At 37.8% G+C, this 21023-nt stretch overlaps 2 protein-coding genes across 4 annotated transcripts in view; one reads left to right on the forward strand and one right to left on the reverse strand.

The window, feature by feature from the left end:
• qsm (Zona pelucida superfamily protein qsm) overlaps positions 1–5589 on the forward strand; it is a 220843-nt gene extending 215254 nt beyond the window's left edge. For all 3 annotated transcript variants that reach the window (XM_065228454.1, XM_065228455.1, XM_065228457.1), the window contains exons 3-7: positions 2197–2408; positions 2472–2629; positions 2694–2924; positions 2992–3278; positions 4413–5589. In XM_065228454.1, coding sequence (XP_065084526.1) covers positions 2197–2408; positions 2472–2629; positions 2694–2924; positions 2992–3278; positions 4413–4711 — 1187 coding nt within the window. In that variant the 3' untranslated portion in view covers positions 4712–5589. The remainder of the gene's footprint in view (positions 1–2196; positions 2409–2471; positions 2630–2693; positions 2925–2991; positions 3279–4412) is intronic.
• A 13364-nt stretch (positions 5590–18953) lies between these two features.
• Positions 18954–20807, reverse strand: eIF3e (eukaryotic translation initiation factor 3 subunit e). Its single transcript, XM_065228432.1, has 3 exons — positions 20588–20807; positions 20196–20465; positions 18954–20129 (listed from the first exon to the last, which is right to left on the reverse strand). Exons 1-3 carry the CDS (start codon positions 20675–20677, stop codon positions 19182–19184), a joined length of 1308 nt encoding a protein of 435 aa, XP_065084504.1. The 5' UTR covers positions 20678–20807; the 3' UTR covers positions 18954–19181.
• Between the last annotated feature and the right edge of the window lie 216 nt (positions 20808–21023).

Genomic DNA, 21023 nt, shown 5'->3' on the forward strand with positions numbered 1-21023 from the left:
AATATACTGTCCAACAGCACGTAATGTTGTGAACAACTTCAATGACAGTTGTCCAGCAGAGCCCTCAACGGCGCCGGTGGTGTAGTGGTAAGCGTAATTACCTCTCACCCCAGCAGGCCTGGGTTCAATACCAGTCGGCGCCGCCGGGATGTTCTGAGGCATAACATCTCTGATCACGCCTTCCTTCGGATGGGAAGTAAATCCGTTGGTCCCCGGTTCATGAGTTGATGGGTCGATAGGTAGGGTCCAGGTTTGGGAGCTGCCTTCCTGGCACGTCGGTAGCATTGGTGCTCAGCACGGAAAACAAGATCGACGGAAAAAACAAACCAAAGGAGAAAAAAAGCAGAGCCCTCATTTTATTTACAACAATCCAATGCCTACGATATTGTGCCGAAGGTATGCTGAAGGTATGCCGATGGATGTGCCTAAGCTATGCCGAATCTAATTTCGGCACAATGTGCTGCGTGACTTGCCCCTTGGGCATAACAGGTTTTCTCAGTCATCAAAATGTAATCAAATTGAAGCTGAAAGACTAAGAATCGACAAATACATTCATTCGAAGTATTTTGGTGAGAAAATACAGCGCAATTAACATTCAAATTTTGGTTGATTGACTGTTTTCAATTGAAAACCAAATCAGAACCACATTCTTCCGTCAGCAAAAATTATAAATATAATTAAACTGATTTTATGCAACACCCTAACTGAAAACTGATGAACTGCTCTAACATGATCAAACAAAGAGCTATACAAATGCAAAATTGAGTAAAGTTGCTTGCATATTTTCAACTATTTTTCTGAAAAATGCAACCACCTATAACCTCGAATAAACAAGTACGATTTGGATTTAAATTTAAATGGGGACCACCCAAACTATTATTTGCAATTAAAGAAGGTAGGGGAAATGGCTTCAATGTTGGCCTATGGATCTAAGATTTGGCCCATCGCTAAAAATCTGCTATTTATCAATTTTATCTAGATGAACGCGTCATTGGTACGGTACTAATGGATATTTTTGGTAGCTATTGAAAATTTAGTCGATTGCTGAATTTATGTATGGGCCCAAATTAGGAGCATTTAGGCCGACATAACATTCATTTCCCCTATATAATTTCAAGCAACTTTACTAAAGACAGCATTTCTGGAGTGCATTTTAAATAGTTCGTTTATAACAAACGGAAACAAATTGACATTTTAATGCTACCAGACACTACTTTGCTTACTCTTCCTAAAGGAAAAATTTGGGCCGGCTACCTAATTTGTTTTAATTCTCTCACCAAAATCTATTTTTTGTATTTGCGAACTGATCAAAACATAGATCAATTTTACATACGACACCTAACTACTAAAGGGGTGTCAATCGTCGTTAGTAACAAATTTGACAGAAGCGTAAAAAATGTACATACGATCTGTTGTTTTTCCTAATAAAAGTGAAAATTTCGCAAATCTTCTATGTTAAACGGTTGTGGTTGGTATATAAAATATTAAATACGTTTTCCGTGAGGTGTTACTCATTATTATACATTTTTAAGCCACTAAAATGCACACGGTCGAATGTAACACCACGACAAAGACTTGCTACTCTCTCAATAACTGGTGCAATGAGTAGCACACCGAGTATGTCACTGGATGCTCTACTTTATCTGCTTTCTTTGCATAAATTTATCCAATTAGAAGCTGAAAGGAGCGCTTTAAAGGTTCAACGAACAAAGCACTTCCTTTTGACGAAGATTTTTTTCAGGATCAAGTCTGTCAGTGACTATATGACGAACAATTTTGTCAATATTGCGCGAAAGTCTGTCAATGACAATGACAAATCTCAGCACTGCCCGTAATATCAACGTCCATGGTTAGGTTCCAGTCTGCACCCTTTTATTATTTTTTTGTAAACATTATTTTCCATAAGGCAAATCAATTCATATCAATTTCTTGTGGCTAAAATTCATAAGTGGTTCTTATGTTATTCTTACGCTCTTTTGCCTCAGTATGGTAATCCTGTATACAACATACATGCAAACTTGAAAAAAGTTGTGCCGTTCATGCCAAATAAAGTTGAAACTATTCTAGGGAAATTTTCTGAGACCTTTAAAATGGATTGGTTTTCTTTTTCGTATAAGGGTCTAATTTGGGCAACCCACAATTTTTAATTATTTCATCTAAAATATAACACTTTTCTTCAACATCTTTCCATTTCAGCATCTCACAAAGTGTTCTGCTCAGAAGACCAAATGCGTGTCAATGTTGTCCTCCCGTCCAACGACTCCACCACCTCCGTTTACTTGGAAGGCATGAAAGGATATCCGGAACCCAAGTGTAAACCGACCATCAAGGATACGCTTGCTGAGTTTCAACTGTCACTGATGAACATCTACGAGTGTGGCGTCACTCGAATCGTCAATAAAATAACCGTAAGTTTGAATCAGCTGTTCTCAGTATGAAATTGATAATCTGTTCCTTCGCTAACGTTTCAGGGTAAGAAGGTATTCTATCACCGGGTCATTATTGAAGGAGACCAAGAATTTGGCAAGGAAGTGATCAGTGTGAAATGTATCACCAATGGACCTCTGTACAACATTACGCATGGAATCGTCAAGCGAGATGTTCTACCAGTTGGATTCAAGGAACCAGAGTATGTTTTTGAATAATCAAACTGATAACTTTTACTAACAATTTGTCCATCCACACCGTCGTAGGGACCTGGAAATCACATCTAGCATTACGGAAAGTGCCCCTGAGCCATCGCTAGAAATTGTCGTACGTCAGGGAAATAAACTTGTATCCGGTGACTTGAACGTCAGCCCAGGCACGAACCTTCAAATGGAAATTTACCTCGATAATAAATCGGCTCCCATTTATGGGCTGGGTGTAAACTACATGCAGGTTACGGACGCATTTTCCCAGGAAGAAACTATCATCTACAACGGGTATGTGGATTATGCTTTCAAATGTCCTCCTAGATTGCAGGTGTCTAATTTGAATGATTCTCCATAGTTGTTCGGTCGATCCCTATCTGTTTGAAAACTTCAACACCGTTGATGGTGACCTACTGACGGCGAAATTCCGCGCATTCAAGTTTCCCGACTCAACCTTCGTGCAGTTCCGAGGTACCGTCAATGTTTGCGTAGACCGGTGCAAGGGCGTCATCTGCAGCAACGGACAATCCGCGTACGGACGCAAGCGACGGGAAATCAGCCAAAGTTTGGCCGATCCAAACAAAGTGTACGAAGTGACGATGACGACGTTCATCAAGGTCAATTACGATGAAAATTCCGATAAGAGTAAGTATTCGAGCCTGTCATCAATGAGCGTTGAAAGAATGGTGGCGCAAAGAATACAAAAATTGTTCTGAAAACAAAATCTGTGAAGTGGCAGTACAGACACTAGACTGATGCAAAATTTGACATTTTCGCTCCATAATGCTTAAACGGTTCCAAATCGGGTCTTTGGACTCTTTTGGTTAGAGACTGACTTTGTCCATTGCCTCGTACGCTTTTCTATATTGATATGAGAGAAAAATTGATAGCTATTTTTGCATGATTTTTTTCTATTCTTCACTGTTTTCTAATATTTTAAATTTCAAATGAATTTCTTCTAACAGCTTATTGTTTCCATTCATAAAGTACATTTAAAGTTCAACGTATGAGCGATATCATATCGACAAACAGCTACGATAGAAGAGGGACGCATTTTGCTTGACATGGGCATTTTACCCCCATTTCCCTTACTTCATTACTATGGAAAAGTAATGAAGCATTCATTGTCGATACAGTTAAATAACACATACATGCTCTTCTCATAAGAAGCTTCATTCAATTGTGATGTTCCGGATCATTCGAAGCATTCTAGGACCTTTCCAAATACCACCCTTTCATCAATTAAAGTAGGCTCACAACACAACGAAAAACAACTGTTGGTAAACAAAATAAACTAAATTAGGGTAAATGACGGCTTCGGAAATACCTTATTATATTACCGTCAGGAGGTAAACAATGTCCTTGAGAGCTCAATTTTGCCATGTGGATACATAGTGTTTCTGATCATCTATTGTCCAAAATTGAGTGCTCTAGGACTTTGTTTACCCCCTGACGATAATGGGTAAAGGTATTGCCGAAGCTGACATTTCCCCTTTTTGTACTGAAACATTTGTAAAAATCATTTTAAAAAACTTAGAAATAAATTAAAAAAAAAAACAAGTCAGTAACTTTGTCAAAAGTTGTTCGATTGATTGTGGTTTTATGGACGATGTTTTACAGACAAAAATATTCACAGTTGATCGTAGTATAAGCGTAAGCGCTCTTTACAAACCATTTAAAAAAAACTCAATTGCTCATAGCATGGCATATTTCATAGCTCCTCTCATTATCAAGTTTTCATACAACAATACCTACAACCCCGTATCATCTTACCTACAGACACTGCCTCGGAAATCGACCAAAAGTTCCGGCAGCTGAAACTGGCGAACCAAAAGCTGGCCCGAAACAGCCGCGCCGGAAACGTGTTCGAGAGCATCCACGTGTCGAAGATGGCCGAAACGAGTCCCAGTGAAAATGCCAAGGTCGAGGAAACGATCGTCTTCGCCAGAGAAGTCATCAGCCAACCGCAGGAAACCGTGACGGGCAGAAGCAGTAGCCTCCGGCAGATTCCCGCCGTCAGTCTGATCGTAATCTTACTGCTGTCCATTGCGCTGAACTTTCGCAATGCCTTTCCCTGAAACAACGATTTCTTACTAATGATCTCAGTGAACGAACACAAACAATTTAGGCAAAAGAAAACAAACGAAAACAAAAAGTTAACAAAATACTAACGACCCACTGACTCGAATTCAAAATGGCGTGCAAGTACTTGTAAATATCACCCAACACAATTTGCTAGTTCGTAAGAAGGCTTACCACAAAAATTGATGAAATTGAACGTTTTAAATAAGCTTACATTAACGTAACTACTACTGCCCGGACAAATTTTAGCGACTTATTTTAACGAAGTTTTAACGTGCGATTTTTTTTACAACATCGACAACAAAAATGTGATTGATCAAATTATTGTACATTTGTTTTGCGGTTCAATCGATTGGCAATACACAGAGATTGTGAAGGATCGAGTAGGATAAAAAATTTCCCTGCACAATCCGATAGGCGATATAAGCAATGTAAGTTATACTAGTCTAATAACTATAAAAACGGATCTAAACGATTCGAGGTGTAAAATTGAAGCGAAAATGAAAATTGGTTCTTAAGGTACTAAGCTAGGCTGTAGGAAACGATAAGCAATTAAAAAAGGCAACCATCGATAAGCGGGCCACGTGTGAAGCTTGGGTAAGAGTGGTATATTACTTTTCTTTTGATTTCGTTACAAAACTCACTCGGGTGTCATGTCTCTCAACTATCGTAACTAATAACAAGGTGACATTTGTACTATGTTTAACTCATATCGCCTACAACATTCCAAGCATTGTAAACTGGGGTAAAGTGTGCTAGTTTACCCAGGATTCCTTCAAATATTGCCACATATGGCCCGCTTATTGAACGGAACAGCGTAAGCATAAGACTAATGTAAAATAACTAAATTTATGGCAATAAAGAACTAACGATATCTTGTCGTTTTCATAAAGCTGATGACATCCCCTGGATGAAATTTAAATTTATTTCCATGTCACAGTGTTTTGAAAAAAAATAGATAGAATCTACGAATTTCCACAAAATATTTCAACACATTGGGGTATTTATTTTGGATGTGTCGATCTCAACTTGCACTGATACTTTGGTGTTTTGAATAAGAATCAACCTCCAATCGAGCTGCATACGGTTTTGAATTAGTTTCCGTCATACTTAGCTCAATCCGCGCATCACATGATTTGTATTAAAAAAAAATATTGTTTCTACTTAAGATGACTTGTTTATTGTTTATTGTGATCGTATAATACTTTCTCGAATATCTCTTCTTCTTCTTTTTTATTTGGCTTTATTACTTTCATACTAGGATTTTACACCGGTCGTCAACTAAATGTTTTTTTTTCATAATTTAAACAATATTCTGTATTGAATTCAATAAAAAAAATCGTTGTCTCCCGGCTAACAATAAATATTGCAGACACCAATTTTTTTATTGAATGCAATGAAAATAATTTTTATTTTTAAAAATTATTGGTTTTGAAATGGCGAAACAATCTTTGAAATAACAATTTTTATTTGTTGAATCAAGAATTTTTATTGTTTTCATCAAAAATATTAATTTGTTGGCTCAATGATATTGCTTTTTTTTTTGTTTCTATTGTTTTTCCCTCTGTTTTAAAAGAACAATGATGTTTTACAATGTATTCAATTTAATGTTAGTATTTAATACAATAATCTCATTATAATACCTAACATCGAACTACTATGCTTTCTGCGATACTCACGGGGTAGTGGCAGTTGACTGCAATCCCGCATAGACGCGAACCATAACTTGACCTTACCGATAATAATTATAAATTGTTTATAATCCCTCCTAAACTTTAACTGAAATGATTATGGAACTTTACATGAACGTTTGTGAGATAAAGTTTTAACCTTATGTATTATTGTTTTTTGAAAGCGGACCTCACAAATAATGGGTTGTTAAGAACCATTACCATTCAAAATTCTTGTTTTCTCCATACATTTTCGAAAAGAGAACTATATTAGAACGTTTTTACTTATGGTTTGAGAACATTAATGGTTATGGTTATGATAGTCAGTAAGGTCCATTAATGGTTTTGTATTATCGCTCAACTTTACGTGGAATATATCGTGAATTGGTAATCAGTAATTTACAGGCAACCAATTCGCGATATATTCCACATAAAGTTGATCGATGTTACAAAACTATTCATGGACCTTACTGACTACCATAACCATAACCATTAATGTTCTCAAACCATAAGTTAAAGGGTTCTAATATAGTCCTCCTCCCGAAAATATATGGAGAAAACAAGAATTTTGAATGGTAATGGTTCTTAACAACTCATTATTTGTAAGGTCCGCTTCCAAAAAACCATAATACATAAGGTTAAAACTTTATCATTAAACGTTCTTGTAAAGTTCCATAACCATTTCAGTTGAAGTTAAGCAGGGATTATAAACAATTTTTAACCATTTTTGGTAAGGTCAATTTATGGTTCGCGTTTATGCGGGATGGTACAAGTTGCCCTAGAAACGAGAAAAAACAACATTTAAAAAAATATTTAATGATCGAAAACAATAGCCAATATTTCTTATGAGTAAACAAGATCCATTAAATGTTATTTCTCTGAACTTTTCTCCAGATTCAATCCAAAGATAAATTTTATTCGCTCCAACAAAAAGAGGACCGGAGTCAGCTCTTCCATTTCACAACACTCCGTAATCAGCAAAGTTTCACTGAAAATAAATGAATGATTTATTTATATAGCAATTGCAACCGAAAAAACAGCAAATGACCGCCACGGACAGTAAATTTGTTGAGAAACTCCACAATTTCAATTATTTCAGCGAACATTTCTTCCACCACGATCACTCACTTTTATTTTCGATTACTGTCACCACTGTCACAGAATGGCGCTCCCTTTGCTGATTGCGCTTGATAACATTGAAAAAATGCATCATCATTTTTGTTGTTGTTGAATACATAAATATTTTTTCAATTAAAACAAATAACAAATTTTACACAAAAATATCGAATTGTTGAGTTCCAAGAAGACTGAAACAAAGACCATTTTTTATGAGGGGAGTAAAACCATAGAGGTAACTCTAAGACCAGAAGGTCCCGAAGAAACGAGCTCAACTTTTTGGCCAGCTCTGGTACTATCTTCGGTCCCAAGCTAATCGATGCACCCCTCTAAACATACTTTCATAGCGAATCAAAACAAACATAGTAGTACTGGAATTTATACTAGAATTTAGTGCGTTAATCGATTTGCTTGGGACCAATAGGCTAGTCAAGTAGTGAGCCAATTTAAAATCGTTAGTTTCGTATTGATTGTTGGTAAAACCACTGCGTCCATTATTTGAACTTTTGTTGTAAAGTCTGGAACGCGAAAAATTGGTCAACTTCAAATTGGTGTATTTCTGTTAAAAATGCATAAAAAACCTGAAATGCTGCATTTGGATGTTGAGTACAATGGTTGCTTTGATGAGTTTTCACCGTTTGCTCTCCATTTTTCAAAATGATGTCCAAGCAAGAGGAGCAGCGTGTCAAAATTTTGTTCGCGCAGCAAGAAAATCCGACGTTCTCACACGCCAAGTTGTCAAAATTGCTGGATGTGGCCGAATCGACCGTGACAAACGTTTTAAAAGTGTTCGGGGACCGTCTGTCCACCGCCAGGAAGCCTGGAAGCGGCGGCAATCGTAATCCGGACGTGGCAACGACGACGAAGAAGGTGGCGGTGAAATATAAGCGGAATCCTAAACTTTCCATCCGGGACGTCGCTGGCAAGCTCAATGTCTCCCATACTACTGTGCAGCGGGCCAAGCAATGTGACTATGGCATAACCAGACACTCCCGGGTAACTAGCTCAGTAGCATGAGACCCCTGAACTGTGTCGCAGGGCCGGCATGTTACTGGGTATTCGGAGGGGCTACGCGGACAAAGTATGAAACACTGGAATCTTCACATTTTCTAACATATTTATTTGCCCTTTTCTGTGGCGTGTGGGTGTGGGTTTTCACATGAATGTGGCGTGTATGCGAGAGTTAACGGTACGGTACTCACTGTTGCAGCAGATTCTTCTTCGGCGTCGCGACGCTGGCGTTGGCCCACACGGCTGCTCCTGCACTACCGTGTGGCCGGAAACTTGCGGCGCGGGCTGCAGACAGTGTTGTTGCCGCTTTGGGAGAATGGCGGATCTGGTGGCGTTCATCAGCCACATACGGCTCAGCAGGCGTTGCTGGCTCGTTTGGCTGGCAGGCGTCTTCCGTCGTTGACAAAATCGGCTGACCGTGGCATGGCCACCTTGGTCGAGCCGAGACGGGACCCTCCTTGGCAATTAAGGTCACCGGCCTGAGGGAATCGTCCCTGACGGACGATCGAGGATCATTTACTATTAGGCTCGGAAGCCATCTTGACTTCCGAGCCGAGCCGTGTAAAACCGTTTTGCTTACGGTACGAGGTGTACATGTTGTACAAAAGCACAAGAGTTCCTGAACGGAGGCAGTCCAACATCCCAGAAACCCCACAAGGGGGGGGGGGAACACTAAATGGCACTGCACTTTACGATACCGGTCTACACGGACGCCTGATTACTTCTCGAATTAGAAGATTTTTTCTTTTACAACATGGCCACTCGCATGCCTTTTGCCGATCATTCTCCATTTTTAGCTTAATTGTCCTCCCTTTAGTATCGTTCGAGTGTTTTTGCAGCGGTACTAACCCTCTCGCTGCTGTGTGTTGCCTTCTGTCTTTTAAATTAAAATACGTGAATTTTCCAAACAACAACAACTAATACAAACGAAAATCCACGGATTGTAACCAACTGGTTACAGCAACGAGCCGGGTTGTCGACGTTTAAGAAGGTGAAGGTGGCGAACCGAGATTACAAACAAAACACGTCGGTAAAGCAGCGGTCCCGAAAGCTGTATACGAATCTGCTCACAAAGTTCCGACTGTGTCGTCATGGACGACGAAACTTATGTGAAGGTGGATTTCAAGTAGCTTCCGGGACAGGAGTTTTATACCGCATCAGCAAAAGGGAAGGTGGCTGAAATTTTCAAAATCCTCAAACTAATCCGAAAAAATATCTCGTCTGGCAGGCCATATGCACGTGTGGTGTGAAAAGTGGCGTTTTCATTACTACGGGAACGATCAATCAAGAGATCTACGTCCAGAAGTGCCTGGAAAAGCGGCTGCTACCATTCCTAAAGCAACATAATAGACCTGTGCTGTTCTGGTCGGACTTGGTGAGCTGCCACTATGGGAAAAAAGGCAATCGAGTGGTACGATGCGAACAACGTGGTTGTGGTACCCAAAGACCACAACACTCCCAACAGCCCCGAACTCCGCCATATCGAACGGTTTTGGGCCTTGGTCAAACGGAATCTCAAAAAAACTAATAACCCAACTAACAATCGCCTATTGAAGAAACGACTTCTTGACGTTTTTATTCAACTGCATGCTTAATAATACTTGCATTATTTTTAATAATAACTTCTGTTCAGGCTTTGTTCACCCAAATCTGAAGAATTTATTCAACCACAACACATTGAACTATTGGTGTTGTATAAGGTGTGTCGAGAAGCTGTTATTCGACTTATATGAGTTGTAACAGAGCTTATTCGATAACATTTTTGATTATTATAGACATCACAGGGAGGCACGGGAAAAAATCCGTTCCGAAATTCGTCAACCTCCACTCACGATTTTCGGAACAAGTAAATTTTTCGTTACACCATGAATAAAAATCATGAAGTCGTGAACATTGTTCCACAAAATAAACGTAACGCCTGCAAAGGCAACAAAAGTCATAGAATCGTGAACTCTGTTCGGATAATCATGATCTAGTTCTGGCAAACGTGATTTATGTTCATGCGTTGTGATTGATACCGTGAACCTTGTTTTCGGAAACGGAAACATGGTTCATGGACTGTAAAATGTCAACTTCATTATAATTACCAATATTTTAAATGGAATGAGGAAGTGGAATGAAAACAATGGAAGCCTTGATGCAGGTTTTACCCGTATCCCAAACTGGCAGCAGGTATCTGCCCAGCAGATGGAATGAACACACTGCAGTGTACTCAACAGATGGTGGAAATGTTTTAGCGAAGATGTTTTACAGTGTGAAATATTCAATGAGTTATGTCTGTTTGTCTGTGATTGAGCCTTGACGAACGTTAGGACCAGTTTCCCAATCCGAACGTGCCGTTTCACATACGTTGAAGGGAATTTCAAAGTTGTCCTCTGGTTTCATCTAGTCTCCATTCATATACTCATCACTGGTCATCTTTGGAAGTATTGTAAGATGCTTAGATGACCAACAAGATCACCTGGCATCGAGATGGAAGATGACAGGTGGGCAGGAACTCACGGTCTCCCAGTGTTGGTGAGTTCTTTGCCGTTAATGTTCACGAAAAGTTCACTATTTTGCTATACAGAAATTCAAAACAAAATTTTTTATCTGCGGATTTGGACAGTTTTTGACCTGTTTCATACGACCGAAAGGTGTATGCTGGTCACAAATGCCGTGCCAAACTGATTTCCTACGCAATTAATCAGTCTTTGGTGTGAATTTCGCTTATAAACACGAGGAGGATTTCTTATAGCAAACTTGCCATAACAAAATGGGCATGGTTCATTTAAGTAAACAAACTAACACTTCTTCCGACTGTGGCACCTCTCTTACTCGCCTGGACCTGGCATCAGGGTTACTTCCACTCACTTCGCTATAAAAAAAATGTTTTTCGGAATTATGGAATCATTGGATGCTATTATGAAAGTTTGTGCTTGTCAGCAGGGTTACTTCCACTCACTTGCTATAAAAAAATGTTTTTCGGAATAATGAAACCATGAAATAGTATAATGCTAATTAGTACATGTAAGTTACAAGAAGAGGTCATGAAGTATATGTTTGACACATAAAATCTGTCAATATTGCTTTCAGTGCGTCACAATCAGCGATTTTACGACTCGTGAGCGCTCACTCTGAGTGAACGCTCACGAATCATAAGATCGCTGATTGTGTCGCTCTGAAAGCAAAATTGACAAGTTTTATGAGTCAAACACATACTTTACATCCTTTTCTTGTTACTTACTAGTACAACATATCATTATAACATCTAATGATTGCATAATTTCGAAAAATATTTTTTTATAGCAAGTGAGTGGAAGCAACCCTGCTTGTCAGAAACAAGAAGAGGTTGGAAGGTATGTATTTGACACATAAAACCTGTCAATTTAAATTTCAGTGCGTCACAATCAGCGAATTTATGACTCGTGAGCGTTTACTCAGAGTGAGCGCTCACGAATCGTAAAATCGCTGATTGTGACGCACTGCAATCTGGACAAAAGATTTTGTAGACTCCGGCTTTCCCTAAGACATTTATTGAATCTTTAGTTGATCCTAACAGTGACTTCAGCTGATTTATCCTACTGCTGAATACTAAATCTAGGCCAAAACTAATGTCTTAGGGAAAGCCGGAGTCTACAAAATATCTTGTCCAGATTGCAATAAAATCTACATTGGTCAGACGAAAAGGACTTTGGAAACAAGGTTTAAGGAACACATCGCAGAGGTAAAAAAGGCTAACAAAGAGATGGATAAAGGACTTCATTATGAATTTAAATCCAAGGTTGCAGAACATATCGTTACAAAGGGGCACAATTTGACTAAGGAAAACATTAATATCCTGCGGACTGTATCTTCACATTGGAAACTAGACGTAGCTGAAAGTCTAGAAATATTTAAACATAATCCATCAACATTGCTTAATAGAGATCAAGGAAACGGATACTCGAGACTCTTTAGCATGCTACCTAAAACAACACATCGTAGCATGCCTCTACCTCTTGGAGGCTGAATTTAGGTACCTGTTTAGGTAAATTTTGACATGGCAGTGGATACCTGCTGATTTTTAGTACCTATTGATTAGTATATAACTCGTAGATAAAAGATGGATTCTTCAGTGGTGTTGAGTACTTGGCACTGATGAAGTCTGCAATTAGTAGACGAAATACGCGTATCTGTCAAAAGATAAGCAATTATAACGGAATTTAAAGGAAATAAACCAACCCACTCAATGCTCTTCATAAAGGGATTCCGTTAAGAGGTTCGACAAATTTAAAGGATTAAATTTTTATAGCAAGTGAGTGGAAGCAAGCCTGCCTGGCATGACTTTTTTAGATCTTAGGGCACTTCTTTCTGCTGCTAGTTCATGCAAGGGCAGCAGATTGAGGATTGCTTCTAATGCTTTCGATGGGGTGCTACGCACCGCACCCGTTATTGCAATGCATGCTAGACGTTGAAGGTGACCATGTTGAAGAAATTAATAACCTGATTGTGACTTATAGTTGTTAAAAAGTGACCTAAAGCGAAGACAACAAATCACTGGCAACTTTTCCAGAATCTAAGCGATAGATACCCCAACAAACAATTCAAAGTCACAAATAAGCATACACATTGAATAAATGCTGTAAACCAGTGTACAATGCTGAATAAAACAGGATGTCGAATTATGTGCTGAAAAAAGCTTATTGAGTTCGATAGATGCGCCTTTATTCCGCCGTTTGCTCTGATATGATGAATTTCCTTATTAAAAGCTTTATAAACGTTGACTGTCTTCCTTATTCAGAACCAGAAGTTTGATCTAATAACAAACTGAATAAGTGAAATTTGCACATACATTGTCGCTTTAATTCGACTGCTTTCAATTGATTGAATAACATGCTTTATTAAACGTCTTATAAATGTTTTCTAGCTCCATTATTAGATGTCATTGCATTGCTTTACAATATTGCTGTATAAATGTGAATACACTCAGCAAAATAGCTCTTATACCACCCAACAAACAATTCAGAGTCACAAATAAGCATATATTTTGAATAAATGCTGTATAACAGTGTACAATGCTGAATAACAAGAGTTGTTCGAATTATGTGCTGAAAATGCTCATTGAGATCGATAGATACACATCTATTCCACTGTTTGCTCTGATCTGATTAATTTACTTATTAAAAGCTGTAAAAGTGTTAAATGTCTTCGTAATTCAACGACAGAAGTTTGATCTAATAACAAACTGAATAAGTGTAATTTGTACATACATTGACACTTTAATTCGACCGTTTTCAATTGATTTAATAAGATGCTTTATTAGACGTCTAATAAATGTACTCCAGCTCCATTATTAGATTTCTTTGCATTACTTAACAATATTGCTGAATAAAGGTGAATACAGTCAGCATGATTGCTCTTATACCACTATGCGACCATGTTGTAATCACATGATTTGTAAATGCTTTTTAAACGACGAATTAGATTCATTATTCGACAACACTGATTCAGTCTAACAACAAGGTGAAATCAGTAGAGTAGTGGTTACCGTTTTCGCTTTCCAATTAGAAGGTCGTGAGTTCAATCCCAAGCTCAACCCTTTTTTTATTTGTGTTCTACGTCTAATTACTTTAAATAGTAATCATCGATCACATGACTCACGATAATGAATGCATTGATCTAGTTTAAAATATAACCGAGCATCCTTTCTTTCGACGTGGAGATGTGAAGAGGCAACATTGGTCTCATTTAAAACAACGATGAATGAATTAATCATTCCTACAGGGCCTTGAAGGAGCTAGAGTTGCGATCGAGAGTGCTGATAGATATTTACTTTCATGCAAGCTTTTATTGATTATTGAGTTGCCCATATGATGAATTCTACGATAGCTCAGATGACAAGGCCAGCGGCTGGTGATCGGAAGGTACATGGTTCGAATCCCATACAACGACATGTATTTTAGTATTAATAAATTTTCTAATGTCTGTGTGGTGCGAGCCACGTCAGAAATAATGAATACAATACACTTAAGAAACACACCCTTCCCTTCCCTGTTGTCCCTCTTATTTTTGGGTTAATTTTCCCACGGTTTAATAATCGTTTAATATAAATGTAAAATAAAGTCTAATTAAACGTTACTTCACATGATAATCAACCGTATACAGAGCAGCACTGTTTTAAGGAAGCAGTGATGTCTAATAAACGCTGAATAATCTAAAATTTTATCGTATAAACTCTGTTACAACTCATATAAGTCGAATAAAAGCTTCTCGATATAGCTTATACAACACCAAGTAGATCAATGTTGTGGTTGAATAAATTCTCCAGATTTGTGTGAACAAAGCCTGAACAGAAGTTATTATTAAAAATAGTACAAGTACTGTTAAGCATGCAGTTGAATAAAATTGCCAAGAAGTCGTTTCTTCAATAGACGATTGTTTGTTGGGACAGTAGCGCTGCACTTGAGTGAAAGTGGAAGCAACGCATAGAAAAATGCAAATACACAAACCCTTCTTCTGAGGATGAAATCTTTGCTATCAAATTCGTTCGAAGCATTTACCTTTAAGTGGCAGATGACGCGATTGTACCTGTCTCATAGTGTTTGTATGAGGAAATGGAAGAGTTGCCAGTCTTCTTGAATAGTTGTCTTCGCCTAAGGGTACACAGTTCGAAAAAGTAGTGAATTAAAATTCAGAATTTTTATCTGTGTAGAAAATTTGTCGAAAAACTGGGAATTCTCAGAGAATTTAATCGTAGAGACTAGTAGGTCCCGAAGAAAAGTGCTCAAATTTTAGGCTCAGCTCTGGTACTCTCTTCGGTCCCAAGCTAATCAATGCACCCCTCGAAACATAGGAAAATCTACGAACCCCTCATTTTAAACAAACATTTAGTAGTACTAGAATGGGGTACGTTAATCGATTTGCTTGGGACCAATAGGCTAGTCAAGTAGTGAGCCAATTTAAAATCGATTGTTTCGTATTGATTGTTGATTTTATTTTTAATAATTGTCTTACTAAGAATGCATTTTAAAATAAAAACATTTAACATTCCTAGTTATTTTCATTCACATTGAACTTTATAGATCCAGAATGGATTAATCTTCAGTAACAAATACAATTTTAAAATTCAGAGGCTTAAAATGATTTTTTTTTGTTCTAGAATATGAATATTTCCCACAAATTTTATAAATTCTCAACTGAAAAGTTATAATACTTCAAAAAATTTTCAAGAATCTGGAGTCAAATTCCTTGCACAGTTTTAAGGCTCATGGAATTTTATTATAATTTCTTATGACCTCATTTTACGGGAGTTCTGGGAAAAAAATCTATGAGAAAAACATCAACTGCAATCTACCTTTATGTTAGTTCTGGGAAATTTTAGACTTCATGTGAAGCCAAGCCTAAGATAGTAAACTCCAAGCGAATTTTCATGATAAATCTCCGTTGAATATGGAATGGACTATTCTGAGGTCTTCAGAACTACTTGAAAGTTCCCAAAATATTCCTGATGTTAATTAAATTGCCTTGAAGTTCTTTTGTAGTTTGAGAAACTAGCCTGATGCTCGTAATACTTTTCAGCATTTTTTTTTAAAAACTTCTCTAAACTTTTTCGGACTTCGTGAAGATTCGACAATTTTCCTAACGATCATGAATCTTCTCTAAAGTGTTAAAAATTCACTGAATTTCTCGAAACCTTTTTAAAATGTATGTAATTCCCCTGCCCTGGAATATCTCTGCACTGAGGATATATGTTCTTCCTTGAAGTTTTTATTTTGTTTAGAGCTCAATATCTTTCTCGAAGCTCTCAAAACTTCTCTTAAGTGTTTGAAGTTCTCATGAAGCTTGTTGTACAACCATGAATTTAATTGAACTGTTCTAAAAATGTTTAAGCTTGTGTGAACTTCTGGACTTATGTGAAAACCTCAATAATTTTCTTAACATCTCTTAAGTTCTCGAAAAATCTGGGAACTTCTTGAAATTTCCTGCTAATTTAGTGAAACTAATGGAACTGAACTCCCCTGAAGTTCCCTACTAAACTTTTTTTTAGATGCTCCCGAAATGTCCATAAAGTTCCTGAAGTTCTAGGATCTTTCCTTTTATGAAGTTCTCGAAGTATTTCTGAATATCTCTGTACTTCTATGAAGTTTTCGAAGATATTCTGAAATTTCAGGAACTTGTCTAAGCTTCCGCAGGTAAATAATCAAAATAATTCTATGATTGTCACTGAAGTTCTCAAGATTTGTCTGAATATCAAATTATCGAAACTAATTCATAACTTCTTCAATAGTCTAGAGTTTCCTGGTGTTTTAAAACTGCCCAAAATATTTCTCAATTTCCTTAAAATTCTATAGACTGCCCTGAACATCTTAGTATTTTTTTAAAGGAACCCACCATTTTTACTGGAATTGATTTAATTGCCTTTAAGTTCTACAGTTTTCCTTAAATTTTATAAAGTTTGTAAACGCTCATGGAACTTTGCCTTAAATCACTAATTTCCCCTGGAAAGCCTGGACATCCCAGAAGTTTTCTATGCTTACCTTAATTTCTCTAAAATGAACAAATTTTCTGATATATATTTATAATTTCCTGAAGCTTCTAAAGTTTTCGGATCAATCATAGAATTATCGCAATATCCCATATCTTATTCTACAAATTTCCTTAAGTTAATGTGATTTTTCTGATGTTCCTCCTCGAAGTACTCGGAACTTCACTGAATATAATGAATCAAGCTAAAAATAAACAAAATTTTTAGAAGTTCTCTGGAATTTCTTGAAAATATATATTTTATTAATGGAACCTCGTTGATGTTCTCTAATCAACTAAGCTAAATTTTCGATTTTTTTTTTAGATCTTGAAATTTCGATTATATAACACCCTTGAAATACTCCCACATTTTCCGGATGTTCCTGTAATTTTTATTGCGTTCCAGAAATTTTCTCTGAGCAATCCGAAATTTCCGGAAATTCCGGTTTCTGCAATTTCCTTGAAATTTTTAGAACTGCCCTTTAGAAATTCTCTGATCTGTCTTGATGTTCTCGGAGCTTCCCTAAAACTGAAGATCTCGGTTCTGCTTTAAAATAAATGAAATTCTCGTAAACACCTTTAAACATCCCTGGAATTCTCTGGATTTCTGTGAAGTTCCTGAAATATTTATGAAGTATTCATAAATTTTGTGAAGGTCTCTGTACTGAATCTTTCGGAACATCTTGAGGGTTCTCGATTTTATTTCAGCACCTCATGGAACTATCGTGAATTTGTCTAAACTCACGCTTAAAGATTTTTAAACCAATTCAATAGTCTGGGCTAAAGTTTCGGGGACTTCCCCTTAAGATCTCTAGATCTAGCTTTTCTGAGATCAATAGAACTTCATTAATGTTTCCACATTTTTGTTAGTACAAATCGTCAAGACATTAAAAGTGTTGTGATCTTAGACTTACTAAAATGAAGTAAGTGTTCAACTTCAACATTCAATGGATTTGATAGTAAAGCTGTTTCTTTAAAACTGATTGTCATGTCTTAAGAACGTTTGCGTTAAAAACATATTTTTAACACATTTCATAAACAGCATTCTTATTATAAACCTGGAAATTATCCGCCAAAGTTATGGAAAAACCTGGAAAACTCAGGGAACTTTATTTAGCGAAATGAGTGGACACCCTGCAGATAGTGAAGAACGATTAAACGTAAAAATAGTGACTTATCACAAGAAAAAGTGACTTTAGTGACCTGACCTTAAAAAAGAGACTTTTTAAGTGACTGGCTTGAAAAAAGTGACCAAGTCACTAAAAAGAGACTCGCTACCAGCCCTGAGTATTGTAATCTCGCAGATCTAAGTTTAGCTATAAGATTATCTGAGAATGTAATCGCATGGGCATGTGTTAAGTTCAGTTTCAACACAAACTGATTCATGTAAGAGGTCGTTCACTTATTACGTAAGGGTTAATGGGGGGAGGGGAGTCTAGGATTTTCTAATTTTTTGGATTTGTTTTATTATTTCTCGGATTTGTCAGAAAAAAAGATCAGAGGGTTTGAAAAATCATGAAACAGTCTTACGAAATTATTTGACGGGCCCTAAACAATAGAAATAAGCATATTAACACCCCGACAGGGTCCTCATTTTACCTCAACGGTTTAATTTCGATTACAAAACGAACATTTTTTTAAATCTTCTTGCATTTTATCAAAAGTTTACTTTTAATATTCAATTTGTATTCATGATATAAATAGGGTTTGAAACTTATTATTAGCTGCAATTGTCACTAGGGCCAAATAATTGGAGCAATTTTCAAAACTGGTTCACCTACCCTAGCACGGTTTTAAAAAACGCGAAACAAAATGAACTAATAAAAATTTAATGAAATTATAAAAATTGATATATGGAATAGTGCTGGACGACACAATTAGCATACAACATTGTTTTTTTTTCGGCAGAGCTTTTCTCTTTATTATCGAGTTTCGGAACATACAAAAAAACACTTAGTTCGTGTTCCCTCCATCAATTTATTTGTGTATTTTCTCCGTACTCTATTATAATAAATTGTAGTTTTTAATTGTGTCATCCTACCTATGCTGCGGCTGACAACAGTTTTATTCTGTAATTATTTATGGAACGCTTCGCTCTTCTATTTCTCTCCGTGCTTCCCTCCGGGGTTGATGGTTACAATTGATCAAAAAAAGTTCACTTTCAAATTTAGAATCCGGTTATCGCTCAGTAATACTTCCAGTTTCCTTCACCGGATTCTTGTGTTTTAGCTTTCTGTTTACGCTCAACCAGAACGGTTAGCGCCTCGGAGCGAACCGAAAGTGAGTCAATCTTTTCCACCAACTGCTGATACGGAGAGAGAGGTTGCGTTCCCATTACAACATGACCCAGCTTGGAGTCAATCTTAGCATCCAACCGAGCATTACGAATCAAATTGACGATCCAGCATTCAGCCTCGTCCGGTTCCATGTTCAATTTGTCCGCCAACATACCAATCGTAATACACTGATGGATACGACAGAAGGTCTCGAAGATCATCAGACGAGCATTCTCGATAAACTCCTGCAGGCAACCGATGATAAAGAAATCGTTGACAATTACCGTCTGGCATTCGTGCAGCTTCATACGGGCGCCTTCAAAGTCAAAGTTGACATACAAATGCTCGAGGAATTCGGTGATCGGATCACGGTAAGTGTAAGACTCCTGCTGGATGATCTTGATCAAATCCTTCAAAGCGTTTCGTCTGCCACGGTTAATGATTACGGCCGTGGCCAGATAACGCAAAATGTGCGGACACATCGTCTGAATAGCATTCAGATACAGTGGCTTGTACAGGAACATCTCAATAATGAGATCGCGTCCCTTGGCATGGTTGAAGAATACCAAGACACTCCAGTGGATCAGCCAGGTGCGCTGTTGCAGCACTTCGATCGGCGAAAAGTTGTGATTATCGATGAAATCACGCAGACGGGTCAAATCTTCGAGCGCTGTTGGCCAGTTTAGAGTGAGAATCTCGGCGGCTAGCTTACCCCACAGGACATTCAAGTAGTTCTTATCGGTAGGCTCCATTACCAACAAGCAAATGTATAAGTACGAAATGGAATCCCTGTAGTTACCGCACTCGTACAGATACTTGGCCAGCTTTTGAGCGCTCTTGATGATGTCATACTTGAACTGCAACGCAAAATTAATGTTATTGCTGTGATGCTACAAATAAGATTATCATAATTCCAAACTCACATCAAACTCTTGCTGCAATGCGTGCACGATCGATTTGGAGTCTTTCATGGAGTCTGGATTCTTGAGTTCCTCCATGCACTTCATCAGTGGTGCCACTTCGGTCTGCAGTTCCTTCAACTTTACCAAGACATTTGCCCTTCGCTTGGACAACTCCTCCGGCAACTCATTACCCATGCTCAGACGCTCACGGATATCCATGGTATAATCAACCATGTTCGTCTTGCTGACCGTTTGCAGTATAAACTTCAGCAACGACGTTTGGTCATAGATCTAAAAAGAGAAAATCATCAAAATCCGGCATTAGAGCCGCGCATTTTTTCATCCAGATTGACAACTCAGCGGTATAAAGCGCAAGACGGCTGCTGCCAATAATAAGAAGAAGAATCGCTTACGTTTTTTTGCAGCAGAAACTCGAGCAGTGGAAAGGTCAGATGCCGGTCGAGGTACTGGCAATTCTTTGCCGTCAAATCAAACTTGGCCATCCTGGGATATCGTAGCACTTCAAACTGGTTCGAAATTCTTAAGAAATCACCTTAAATTAAATCACTTTTACCAGCACGACATGTGGACAATCTTTGGCCTGTCCGTGCGACGTTTGGGAAGAACGAGGAAAATGGATGACGTTTTGCGGCAGAAAAAAAAAGCGGTTTTGACAATCAACGTCAGCGATCCTGGTGGCGGTTGAGTGAACCAGTATGTTAAGGAGTAGGATATTAATATTCAGCACAAGAAACACTTTTATTTTGGACTCGATTTTTTATATGCTCGCCCTAATAAAAATAACCATAAGAAAGAGCTTAACGACGTGTTCGGGGTATCATCCAAACC

This window comes from Ochlerotatus camptorhynchus, unplaced genomic scaffold (assembly GCF_037179485.1).
Source record: "Ochlerotatus camptorhynchus isolate MF236.1 unplaced genomic scaffold, CSIRO-AGI_Acam_v1.1 ptg000291l, whole genome shotgun sequence".
NCBI classification, from domain to species: Eukaryota; Metazoa; Arthropoda; class Insecta; order Diptera; family Culicidae; genus Ochlerotatus; species Ochlerotatus camptorhynchus.